Source organism: Urocampus carinirostris, chromosome 14 (assembly GCF_059441175.1).
Source record: "Urocampus carinirostris isolate Australia breed hairy pipefish chromosome 14, RoL_Ucar_1.0, whole genome shotgun sequence".
NCBI lineage: Eukaryota > Metazoa > Chordata > Actinopteri > Syngnathiformes > Syngnathidae > Urocampus > Urocampus carinirostris.
In genome coordinates this window covers 35,032,877-35,046,533 of record NC_142362.1, presented here as the reverse complement: position 1 = coordinate 35,046,533, position 13,657 = coordinate 35,032,877, and the positions used below count along the sequence as shown (strand labels likewise).

At 36.9% G+C, this 13,657-nt stretch overlaps 1 protein-coding gene across 2 annotated transcripts in view; it reads left to right on the top strand.

Annotated features, from left to right (window-relative positions):
• Positions 1–13,657, top strand: part of ptpn4a (protein tyrosine phosphatase non-receptor type 4a) — an 86,290-nt gene extending 72,633 nt beyond the window's left edge. The window contains exons 25-28 of one of the 2 annotated variants that reach the window (XR_015852782.1): positions 1,162–1,310; positions 3,462–3,597; positions 4,738–13,003; positions 13,035–13,657. Coding sequence is in view for 1 of the 2 variants with exons in the window: in XM_088353595.1 (XP_088209721.1) it covers positions 1,162–1,310; positions 3,462–3,597; positions 4,738–5,064 (612 nt within the window). In the remaining variant the exon portion in view is untranslated. Of the gene's footprint in view, positions 1–1,161; positions 1,311–3,461; positions 3,598–4,737 lie in introns of both variants that reach the window. The other variant, XM_088353595.1, reaches the window with a different exon arrangement.

The window sequence follows — 13,657 nt, the reverse complement described above, 5'->3', positions numbered from 1 at the left end:
ACTTCGGATTTTCTATACAAAAATAAAAATAATACTGAGAAATTTGTTTCTACAAGTCTGCTTAAAAATGACGCCAAAACTGCCCCTTGTGGCTTTGCATTGACATTGTAAAGCGCTTTGGGAGGTCTTCATTGACTTGAAAAGCGCTATATAAATGCAGACCATTTACGATTTACATTTCATTCCTTCTTCCCTCGTGATTAACTGCAACTATCCTTAGTTTGTACGGGATTGTCTTACGATCCATCATCGGCCTTTACGGGTCAAGCCTATAAACAGGACACTATGAAATGTGTATAAGTGCAAGGATTATGTATCAATTTTGGAAATCTATTATGGGCCATGCCAAAAATGAAGGTAGCATTTCTAAGTGGTAAATTGAAATAGGAAGAACTTCCTGCAATTAAAAATGTAAGCCACATATTACTGTTATTTTTACCCAACACCTATATTAGGAGAGATTTGCCTCAAAAACAAATATATTCGCGATTTACTCTAGATCTAAAAATCATGTGTCTTGATAAATGCACGTGCAAGATTAAAAATTAAACGTGTTGTCAGCTATATTTGTCGCTCTGCAAAATAAACGTTTCAGACTGGATTTAGTAATTTTTTAAGAAATTTGACTTTGAAAGTCCTTAAAAAGTGCTTGAATTTGATCATGAGAAAGCTATATGGATCCTGGGAATATAAAAAAACAAATTTTCTCACAACACACTCGTTAGCTAGTTATCTGCCAGGGCAAACCATCATTAAAATAAAGAACAAAAACAAAAAGAAGATTGTGCAAGCTCCCCTCAAGTGAGACCTAAGGAGAAATTTCAAGCCCCCCCCCCCAAAAAAAACTGAGAGGCAGTTGTGCAAAGCACACATTCATTGGACTGGACAGTTGTCTTCTTCTGGTCAAACGCTAAGTATTAATTAGTGTTTGTGTTCATGAGTGTTAAGTCAACAAATTCTGAGCTGTGGTGTTTAAAATGACCTCCCTTTGATGTGATGTAGTGTTAAAAAAACAGAATGTCCCATTTAGACTAGTGAGGGTACATACTGTATATTTCTTTTGACTTTTTCCTTCAACATGGTGTTTTTATCGTTGAGCACAACTCCCCAATTATAATTATTTGTATGATTATGTGACCTGGTACGTCTTGACCCTTTCAGAGTGAACAGCAGAGAGAGCTGACCCAAATCCAGTACCTCGCTTGGCCCGACCATGGCGTCCCTGACGATTCCACAGATTTTTTAGACTTTGTGGCATTGGTCCGGAGCAAAAGGACTGGACAAGACCAGCCAGTGGTGGTGCACTGCAGGTACAATACGTACTGTTTTCGACCATTCGGAATCAGATTTGTCTTTGGCACTTCTGGATGAATACGCAATACAGTGGAACCTCGCTACTTCGCGGGTTCAGAGCTTTGCGGGTCTAAAGAAGAATAATAATAAAATAAAATAATTAAAAAACTTTTTATAGCATTTTTGAAGGGGCGTAGCTACTTTGTGGATCCACGTTCGCGGGTTCAGAGCTTCGCAGGTCTAAAAAAATAATAATAAAATTAAAAAAAAAAAAAAAAAAATATATATATATATATATATATATAAATGCACACCGTAAATTCCGGACTATAGAGCGCACCTGATTATAAGCCGCACCCACCACATTTTAAGAGGATAACCGCTTTTGTACTTACACAAGCCGCACCTGTATATAAGTCGCGTGCGCCCACGCTAAAACTTGTAACACAATTACAAAATTAATCCAGACCCTACTTTGAGTCCCGCGATTTTAACTGAGCATAAAGTACTCAGTTCAACAACCACAACCGGCAGAATGAACGGAAAATGATACCGGTAGTTAAGATATGATGCAGACCTGCAGAATCCAGGTCCCGTTAAAAGTAATCCAAGGAAAAAAAGTGTATATTTCCAAAGGTAAGGGTGGGAAAAATATGTATCCACTTTTGTCTGCCGTGTCCACAAACAATCACCTTTACCGGCCCCCACTTCCCGTCACCCCCCACGTCTGTTACGCCCCTTCTTTTTAATTGGTCAGTGCAAGACTTATCAAAATAAGTGTCCAAAATAAATACAAATAAATACATTACAAAAATATACAGTTGCAAATACATATTATACATGGTTACACATATTTACAAAGACAGTACACCGAGAGTTTTTTATAATATTATAACTTTCATCCCAAACCGTTTCTGTGAAGGGTAGCAACATTACGCTCGCAATACTGTTAACAGTGTGTTAAAAAAAACATACCGTACATGTAGAAACCACGGTAAACCGTTCTCATCTTCCTCCCTATAACTGTCGTCATCAAAGTTATCCTCCATTAGTATGGGAAAGGGACTTTGTCATATAGACGTCGTCCCATGCTCCCTTAATCAAAAACACGCTAGCATCACGCTCGCAAGGTAAAGTGTGTGCAGTAGCTCTGTTTCCTTCTTTATCGGACTGCTCGATTGCATTTAGCTTGTAAGCTGCGTCATGTGCCTAGAACTCGAGCGCCGCTGGCGGCTGTTAGAAAAATTACATAAATTGGCCGCATCACTGAATAAGCCTCAGGGTTGAATGTTTGGGAAAAAAGTAGCGGCTTATAGACCGGAATTTACGGTATATATTTTTTTGATTTAATTTTTTAAGCATTTTTAAAGGGGCGTCGCTACTTCGCGGCTCCACGTTCGCGGGTTCAGAGCTTCGCGGTCTAAAAAAATAATTATAATAAAATGAAATATTTTAAAACCAAAACAAAAAACTATTTATTTTTTAATTTTTTTATTTTTTAAGCATTTTTGAAGGGGCGTCGCTACTTTGTGGTTCCACGTTCGCGGGTTCAGAGCTTCGCAGGTCTAAAAAATAACAATAATTAAATAAAATAGTTTAAAAAAAAAAATTAAGCATTTTTGAAGGGGCGTCGCTACTTCGTGGTTCCACGTTCACGGGTTCAGAGCTTCGCAGGTCTAAAAAATTATACACTTAAAAACCAGGATAAATAAGCATATGTAAGCAATATTTACATGGTAATGCGTCGAGACTAGCCTAAATTGTAAATCTTAGTGAAGTAAAATATTAAGGAAAAAAGATCCCTCAATCGTTTTATAATCAAATCTCACATTTCTGAATCATAATTCAATTGTGAGCCTCCAAAAAGACCCCCAGCCCACCAGTTAAGGGACACTTCATATGCCATTAATTTACCCTTGTGAGAATGTTTTTTTCTACCATGTGGACCCAAAACAAAGATGTTATTGACACCTCTGATTAGGGGATCTGTAGTGCCTACCAGAGGTCAACAGGTCAAAGAGGTCATGGCTGGGTTGTGAAGGTTCCTTTATTATGTTGGCTCTGTTGCTGTATCGCAAGCCAGTAATGTCTTCCAGCTTGAGAAGGGGGAAGCCAATGATTTGTACCTGCAGTTTAAATCAAACCTTATACCTTGTGCTTCTTCACAGTGCTGGAATTGGTCGGACAGGTGTCCTGATTACCATGGAAACGGCTTTGTGTCTTATGGAGTGTGGTCAGCCAGTATACCCTCTGGAAATTGTTCGGACCATGAGAGATCAGAGAGCCATGATGATCCAGACACCTGTATGTCAAACCGTCAGTGTTTCTTAACTCATTCAATGCCATAACGTAGTTACACATTTTCCGAAGCATTTTTCATGAGTGCTAAGACACAAAAACAAATTTATTTTCTTAAAAAAAAATATTTAAAAAAAATATCACAAAGGGTTTGGAGTATCAAGACTCTGGGTATGATTTCAGTTTCATAAATCACCGTTAGATGGCATAAGTGGCTTTGATCAGATTTTTGTCCACTTTTTGACTAAGCACCCACTCCTTATTTTTGTATGCTTTTTCTGGCGAATGAGTGTGTGTAGGCGGCCCTATATAGCGAGTAGGCGTACTTAAGCACTAAGTCCCATCATGATCATCATGCGGTCAAAGAGGAATGACGTTTCATTCGCGTCCACAGGAACACGGTCACCCAGGAGAAGGCGAATGCCATGTTGACCGAAAGTTCATGCTTTTGTTCAGTGTTCTTGTAATAAAATGTTATTTTGCAAGCAAAATGCCCTCGTGTTTATGGAAAGCATTGTTTAGGTATTGGCGGTATCACAAATGCAAAAAAAAATAAAAAAAAAAATAAAAAACTCTTTTGCTTGAAATGCATCCTTTTACAAAGACCCGTATTTCTTGGAAACGAGTATTTTCAAGAAACTTGGCTTGTTTGCTAAATATTGGTAAAACATCTAGAAAATCCTTTTTTTTTTTAATAAAAGATCAGGGCTAAAGCATTCTTTTGACTTGTCCAATGTCTAAATAGCTACAAAACAACATTTTCTGAAGGCCTTCAAAAATGAGTCGAAACACATGGTCTACATTTATATAGCACTTTTCAAGTAACTGAAGACCTCCCAAAGCGCTTTACAATGTGCTTCACACAAACAAGAATAAAATCAATTAACACCTGGAGTACATTCACCCATATTATTCATATGAAAAATTTGTCATGTACGCGGAGTGCACAGGAGTCAACCAAAGCTGTTCGACAAATATTTTGATTTAATCACTTCAATTCCCACATTCGTACGAGGATGTTCATAAAAACTCAAAACGGCAAAAATTGGCTTGCAACGGCTCTGCCAATTTTAGAAAAAGGTATGGCATTGAATGAGTTAATTTACACTTTTGCCTACCGATTTTTAACTCATTTGTCTCCACCAGAGCCAATACCGCTTTGTATGCGAGGCTATCCTGAAAGTCTACGAGGAGGGTCTGGTCCAACCGCTGCCGTCTGCTGTCTACCATCTCCGTGAAGGTGAGGAAGATGATCCTGTAAACGAAAGTGAGGACAAAGCGACGCTTGGGGAGGAGGAGACGTCTGTGATGGAGCTTCTGGAAGGAGATCTGGATGATGATGAGGATGATGATGAAGAGGTGGAGGTGCTGGATGTGGGAGAGGTGACTGAGGAGGAGGCAGAGGAACCCAGCGTCGCCAGCGCAACTAGCGAAACCAGCGTGAACCCTGAACCGGATCCTGATGACCCGTGATTTTTTTTTTGTTTGTTTGTTTTTTTCTTCAGGTGAACCAGGAACAGGAGAAGAGAACAAAAGCACTGTTGCACTTTACGATAACAAAAAATGGGAAGAACAAAATAGACAACAAACAGGAAACTCACGGACAGGTTCCGGTTCAAGAAGCGCTCCTACCGTGTCTATTAGGTAGCACTAGAGGCGGTTGTGAGTTCACGGTACACACAGTCTAGCGAGATGTGTGGAAGGCGGAGTTGCCTTTGTGCCATAAGTAACCAAGGGGATGGATGGAAAGTGTCCTGCCTGCCCCCATTCCCGTGCCCTGCTCTCTTTGTGAGTCTGCTAGACGACCTGCCTTTTTTCCCAGGCTGATACAGATTAGAAATATTGTATCTTTTTCACCCACATTGAAAGAGTATTTATTGTTTTATTTTTTTGTCAAACTGCATGTCAACTGAACAAAATGGGTGGTGGGATATTATCAGTCTAGAACAGGGGTGTCGAGCATGCGTACCGTGGGCCGAATCAGGCCCGCTAATGCTTTCAATCCAGCCTATGAGACAATACAGAGAGAAGGGCAAGAAAAAAAATGATCTGCTTTTGAAATATGTCCACTTAATGTCACCAAATCCAGGCCTTCACTCATTAAGCAATTCTTGCTGTATTTTTGCTCTTTCTCCCTTTCTTTTTTTCTGTATTTCGCATTTCTCTCTTGGTCTCCTTTGTCTCTTTCTTCATATCTCTCTCTCTCTCACTTACTCACTATTTTGGTCTCTGTCTTTCTCAATCTTTCTCTTTATTATCTTTTTTTCACTCTCTGTCCCTCTATTTCTCATTACTTTTCTTCTTTTTTTTATTTCTGTTTCACTCTTTTTCCATGTCTTGTTCTGACATTCTTCCTCACTTCCTCTTTCCCTTTCTCCCATTGTTTTGCTCTTTGTTCTCCTCATTTTTGCTTTGTCTCTCACACACTTTTCTCTTTATTTCTCTCTCACTATTACTTCTTTTTTCTCTGTTTCCTTCTCTCTTTATCTTTTCCCACTTTCTCCTTCCTTCATTTCTTTTTAATTCACTAGTCCAGCCCTCGTGAGAGTGTTTTTTCTACCATGAAGCCCCCCAGCTAAAATGCGTTTGACACCCCTGGTCCAAAACATCTGGTCAACTTTTAGGTAATGCGGTCGTTTTATCCCTTTAAACTGCTTCTTTAAATAATTTCTTTTGAGAGAATGGAAATGAAACAACTTGTCTTTAATTTTCTTTTTTTCCTCATCTGAGAGAGATAGACATTTGGGAGAGGGGACAGTGTGAATTACATGGATGACTGTTGGGTCATCCCTTTAATTTTTTTTGTTTTGTTTTTATTATTTAGGTTGCAGACGTATGATCTTGAAGTGAAGAACAAAACAGATTTACAATATTCAGGAAGTGTTACTGGCGTACCATTTCTGGGGATGTTTTGAATCACCTAAAGTACTCTAAATCAAATTGTCCCCTCACACCTTAATCCCACCAATGATCAATATGTCATGCTAAATTGATATCGGTATTTTGATTTAAATTTTATTTTTATGTTTAATCGGTGCGTTCTGAGCTAATAATTGGGTCTCTTTTGTTTTGATTCTGAATTACAACTATTATGTCCAAAAATACCCCAAATTGGCTTTGAACTTGAATGGCAAAATTTGAACCCTGTCCGAATCCTTTTGACCCCACACCTAATGCCACGAAGTGGTACAGAAAGAAAGTAGAAGTAAAAGTACAAAAAAATTGATTTAATAATGAACTTGAAGCACTTTTCTAATGGTACTCCGTCATTTCAAACTACTCGTTTTCAACAATAAATAAACTGCAGCCGGGGTTTAGCCCACTTAAGTGATCAATTCCGACATAGAATTCAAACCTGTCTTGTTTACTTATTTTAGGCACAAATAAGATTTAACATTGTTTCCAGGTGTAAGGTGTTTTTTTTAATTGTTTCCAAATGACTGGATGGGTTTTAAGGATTTCATGTTCACTCCTAATCTACAGTTGCATCTCAACAAATTAAAACTTTTTAAAAGTTGTTAGGTTTAAACTATGCAAAACACTAAAAGTAAGGTGAAAGGACATGAAGTGTAATTTAAACTTGCAAGAAGTGCTCTCCGATAAGAAAATTCCATCCCTTCCTCAAGCCATCTTCCGAGCCCCCTCCTTTTATTAAATATTCACTTAGTACTTATTGTAAAAGTAGAAAAATGTCTAATAAAAATTGATTCATTGCAAAAACAAGTGTTTACTGCCTTTGTGTTTGATAATGTTATTGAAATACAGTAATAATAATACCAATTACAAATAGTGATCGACCTTTCTATAAAAAGGGAGAATCAGCACTCAGTCAGGAGACAGGGCCCCAAAACACTTTTATAGTTACTTATAAGTACTAAAAAAAAAACGTGGCAAACACAATGTTTTTCTAAATACGTTCACCAAATACCGCCAACTAGTTGCTTGGTACCAATGTAAAGCAAATAATGCAAAAGTTGTGTTAAAATAACAGTAATTTAATACAAATGAGTAAAATAAAGAAAAACTGCTTTCCAATTAAAATGTACTTGTTTTTATATTAGTTTTTATTTTATGGTTTACCTTTCCTATTGTTCTTTATTGAATTGTTTATTTACTGCAATATTTATAATGTTTTTTTTTTTAAATAAGACAAAATACTCAGGATAAGTAACATTATTTAAATATAAATTTTCTCTGGGTTCTGTAAACCTCTACCATGGGAGTGACCCCAATTTTACTGCAAAAAGTCCAGTTAAAGTAAAATCTAGTAATAAAAAATACTTTAAAAAAAAGTTTAATATCACTAAAATTGAATCAAATAATTTTGCTTAATGAGCCAGATTTTTTTCTTCTGTTTTCAAATTGAATTTTGTGTTAAAATCATTCATATACAGTGCTTTGCAAAAGTATTGCCCCTCCCCCCCAAGATCTTTTTGACATATTGCCATATTTCGGGGTTCAAACTTATAGATAAAAAACTTAAAATACTTTCTAAGAATTGACAAAAAATGAGACACAGTCGTGAAGTGGATCAAATGTATTGCTTATTCAACCTTTTATATTGTGCTAACAAATAGACGGTGCAAAAATATTGCACCCCCCTTTTTGAGTTAATACCATGTGCCCATTCTTTTGCTGCAAACACAGCCAAAAAATGAGTATTATTTTATACATTTTGCACATTTTGAAACAGAATTTTTTGCCCATTCCTCCTTACATAACAGCTCAACTTCCCTAGGGTTTGATGGTGGTTGTTTCTGCACAGCATTTTTCAGATCTTTCCACAAATGCTTCATAGGATGGCGGTTTGAACTTTGGTCATTCTAACACCTTTGTTGGTTTTAAACTTTTCCATTGTAAATTTTGCTCTGTGTTTATGGTTGTTTTGTGGAAGGTGTACCTTATTGTCAGGTCTGTTGCAGACTTTAACAGAAATGATGCCAGAATAGCCCTGTATTTGACTCTCACTCTTCCCATCAATTCTAACGATCTTGCCGGTCCCTGGTGAAGAAAAGCAACCACAGAGCATGATTATGCCACCACTATGTTTGACAGTGGGGATGGTATTTTCCTGGTGATTTGCAGTGTTACTCTTACGCCAAACGTAATGCTTGCATTCAGTCAGAATTATAGTTGTGTTTCACCAGAGCACCTTTTTCCACATGCTAATTGTGGCTTCTTGCAAAGACCAAATGGACCTTTTTATGGTATTCTTTTTGAAAGGGCTTTCTTTTTGCCACTCTTCCATAAAGGACAAATATATGCAGAGTATGTCTAATAGCAGGCGTTTGCACAAATTGTCCCACCTCAGCTATGCATACCTGCAGGTCATCCAATTTGAACATATGTATCTTGGTTGCTTCTCTGATTAGTTTAGTTTTCCGTGCCTGGGCTGAAAGTTTAGAGGGATGGCTAGGTTTTCGTAGATTTACAATGGTTTTATGTTCTATCCATTGTAATATTGCTCGCACAGTGCCCGAAGATGTAAAAATTGCAGCAACATCTTCTTGTAGTCAATTCCTGCTTTGAACTTTTCCACTTTATACTGGGCCTGCTTGGTGTTGTTTGGTCTTCATAATGCTAGTGTCTCCTTTCACAGGCCTCCGAGCATCACCATCACAGAACAGGCCCATTTAAACAGAGACTTAATGACACACAGCGGCCCTCTGTTTCTAAGTGTTAGTTATTTAGGTTGACATTAAACAATTCAGAAGTCATCAGAGAACTTTCAGAGTCTTTAGGTTGAGCTAAGAGAACAGGGGCCAATAGTCTTCAACACCTCCTTTTCATTTTTTTTCATTATAAATACAATGTAAAATGTGAACAATTTTGTCCAAACTTCTTGATTGTGTCTCACATACTGTTGATTCTTAGAAAATATTTTCAGATTTTAAGCTATTAAGTTTGAAGCCTGTAATGTGGCAATATGACAAAAAGTTACTGGGAGGGCAATACTTTCGCTAGGCACTGAACAGTTTCACTATATTCCTCATATATTGTGCTGCATCTGTACATCTCCAAGTTTTGCCTATCTGAAACTGTTCTGAGCCTGCTTGTCTCTTAACTGGGATGAAAGGTGCCATGAAAGCATTTCCCTTTTTTACATGATTATTATTATTCTTTTTATATTAGTCCTGCGAAACCTCGACTTGTGTTGAAACTGCACTAACTCTGTCCTTGTTTGCCAAGTTACTTTGCTTGGTTGTGTTTGGTTGACTTCTTCTCAAGATCTCATCTGGCACAGTATGTTTTGTTCATCGTCCTCAGGCATTGTTTTTTTAATGGTGCGTTTGTTTAATTAACAGTTACATCCTTGAACTTCTTCTCAAAAACAATCACTTTCTTCCCTTCCAGCTAACTTGGCATTAAACAGCCAAGTTGATCATTTTCTTTAAAAAACAAAATAGGTTTTGTTTTAGTCGCACAAAGGCAGTATAGGGAAGCCAAACAAAACATTCAGATTTCTATTGCCAAGAAACCAAGAAAATAAAATTTTCCCTGTGTGCAACTGCACCTATGGAAGAACCAGTGAAAAGAAAGAAATTGAGATTTTGACAATACTTTAAAAACTTTAAAAATACAACTTTTTTTCCACTCAGAATTTTCAATTTTAAGGTCGGGTGCATTGTTTGAGGTGTCATTAAAATGCTGAAAGGTCGAATATTTTTTCTATTAAATATGTGGTTACAATGCCTAACTGATTTTAAAGAGCCTTTACCATTTTCTCCACTGCGCCTATCTGCTTTTATCTTTGCTGTTCTGGGACTCTCATGAAGAAGCAGGAAAAGGGGGAGGTGGGAAGGGCGGAGTGATTCCATCCTCGTCACCTGGGTTTCTTGTTAGTGTAGCCTGAAATTGGTAAAGATGGGCCTGTTTCAAATACAGTCCAAACCTACAAAAAAGCTGAAAATAAAAGTTAATTAGTACTTAAAGAATGAGCTGATTGAGGCTACGATCATGACTTTAGATGTAAGAGTGCCATTTCTAATCTTGTATACAATGTTTACCATGTTAGTATGAATGACAATAAAGACAATTCAGTTCAATAAGCCAGGAGATGACAGTAGTAAAATTTCAAGTTGCGGGCACCACCTTTAAGTTGAGAATTTCAGTTTTGTCAGAATCCTCACTATTAAGTTCGAATTTTCAATTCGAACATTGTTCTCACAATTCTGACTCACAATGTCAGAATTATTTTATTTTTATTTTTTATTTTTTGTGGACAATTCTGACTTTGATTTTACAATTCTATTTTGATTCTGACTTTAAAAGGACAGTGTGTAGTATTTGACCACTATATGACTCTTTATTGTGTAGTGCAACCATAAACGAGTGCTAAAAATATTAAAAACTACGAGACTCCAAGTGACCAAACATCACTATTTTGCTTTTTTTTCCCCCCCCCCCGCAAGCTTTTTGGATTGTTGGGGCACACATAGCAGCAAGATGGCAGACAACCATGTCAGCTCCTTGTTATGTAAAATATGTGTAAAAACGTACAAGTATTTAAAAATTCTAATTAACATTATAGTTTTTATTTTTCATTATTTATTAAATTAATCTTTTTTTTTGGGGGTGGGGTCCAGGGTTTGTACGGGTGCTTGAAATCCTTGAAAATGTTAAGATTTTAGGGGAAGTTTTTGTAAATGCTTCAAATTGTTGCCAAGTTTTACAACAAGCTTGCTTAAATATGTGGCTGTCACTGCTCTCCGGTGGCTTTGCTTTGCCGTTGCATTTCTCTCGTGATTAACAGCAGCCGCCATTAGTCTGCATGGTATTGTCCTACGAATCACCATCGACCCATTCGAGACAGGTGCATGCTACACCAAGACAAGGCACTAGAAGTGTAGTCTAGCATGAATCACAAAACAATTATAGACATTTTTTTATAGGTCATGCAAAAATTTAAGGTAGCGTTTCCCATTGGTTCATTTTAATGGGAAGAACTTCCTGCAACTGAAAATGTGAGCTACCATGATTATTATTTTTACCCAACACTTATTTGTTTAAAAAACAATTTACTCAAGATATAAAAATCCCGTCTTGATAAATGCACACTAAAGATTAAAAATCACACATGTAAATCGCACATATTTTTGTGGCTCTACTAAATACATGGTTCATTCACGATTATTGCCTTTTAATGGTCCTGAAGAATTTGGAAAGTCTTATTTTTAAGTCCTTAAAAAAAAGCGCGCGAACTCTGTTTAATAAATCAGGGTTTTTCTTTTTTTTTTTTTTTTTTTTTTTTTTTTAAACTATTTGGAGGCACTAAATAACACACACGGTCTCTTTAAAGTCAGAATCCTCGCGAAACATGATTCTGCTCCATAGTAGTAAACCTCCAGCAAGGAGCTGTATACAGTATGAGCAGGGTTGGGTGGGGTTACTTTAACTTGATTACTTTCAATTACTTTTGGATTACCCCAATACCAAAAATGCTAATAAATGACAAAAGAAACTAAATATGAATACAATTATGACTCACAACACGTGGTAAGCTTTCTCTCCTGGTTTTGATCTCCGGCAAAACTAACAAAATATGACAGAAACAAAATGAAAATAAATCCAAACAGCTTGCCAACATCTTGCCGTTCCATGTATTCAGTTACTCCCCAAGCCTGCACAAAATTTAGTCATTTTATTCAAATTCAGTTTCTTTTGTCTTTTATTAGCATATTTGGTATTGGAGTAATTGAAAGTAATCAAGTTAAAGTAACCCTACCCAACCCTGTATATGAGAAACATTTGGTACTGCCCCCTAATTAAGGGGTCTCCAACCTTTTTCAAGCAGAGCTATTTTTTTTGTTATGGAAGCAAAGGGCATCCATTTTAATATGCATTTCTAAAAAATGAAAAGTCATCTTGTTATTATGTTATTACCAGTTTAATTATTTGAAGTAGGGTTGAATAGACTCTGTCAACCACTAATAAAATCAGGAGTCAAATCTTAGTTTCAAATCAAACTCTTGCCCCAACCTTATTTGGGAACCCTTAAACTGGTTTAACCCCTTATCTTGCGGCTCAAACCCTCGCTCCCAACCCTAGCTTTCCACCTAACTCTAGGTGTAACCCTAGCCTTAACACTCTTTTAAACCGTAACCGTGGCTATTAACCTATTTTGGAACCCTACATTCCGTTTAGAACCCTTATATGGAGTTAAAACTCTGACTTCATTCAGTTTAATACCCAAATGAACCTTGGTTTCTAACCCTAGCCCTAATACGATTTTCGGAACTATAATATAAGTTTAAAACCCTTATATGAAGCCCAAACCCTAGTTTCAAACCCTACCCTAGCACCTAACCTAAGAAACAGAGCAACAATGGTAAGCATTTACAAGCACTTCACGCAAAGTGTTTCCCAGCACTGGTGAGCTATTTTTAGAACAGGTCCTTGCACCTCAGCTGTCGTTAGAGGCATCCGCGGGCACCACGTTGGAGACCCTTGCCCTAATTGGTGCATTTAGAGCCTTTGATAAATGTATTTTTTTAAACATTTTTTTGCATGAACAAATCCTGTTGTAGATGGAAAAGAACAGCGCTTTCTAGAATGCCGTTTGGCAAGTAGTGCTACTGAAACGAAAGAATGCTCCTGTTTTTCTATGTTCTACAATTGAATTTCATTTATATAAAAAAACTTATGACAAAAAAAAGGGGGGGTATCTAACTACACAGTGCCACTTGTAAATTCTGTGTAAATAATGCTAGACTATGTGAATATTATGTTGTACATTAAAAAAAATCTTTAAAATAAAAGGGAAAATCAATTGCGAGCTGAAGTATTTTGTTGTTTTCCTCCAGATGATGCAAATGTTCCACAACTGGTGTGTACTCCCAAAACCTCTTGATTTGATTTACCACAATCTATACTGGCGAGTATATATGCTAAAAAAGAACCTGAGACTGATGTTTTTTTTTTCTCCTTATATTTTACATGAAGCTTTTTTTGTGTGTCGTACAAAATGTCTTGTTTCTTTCTGACTGGAATCCTGGTTTTACTGGTGCTTTGGACGTGTTTTTAAGCTTTATTGTGAACAATTAAAGCTTGTCTGTCAAAGCATGAA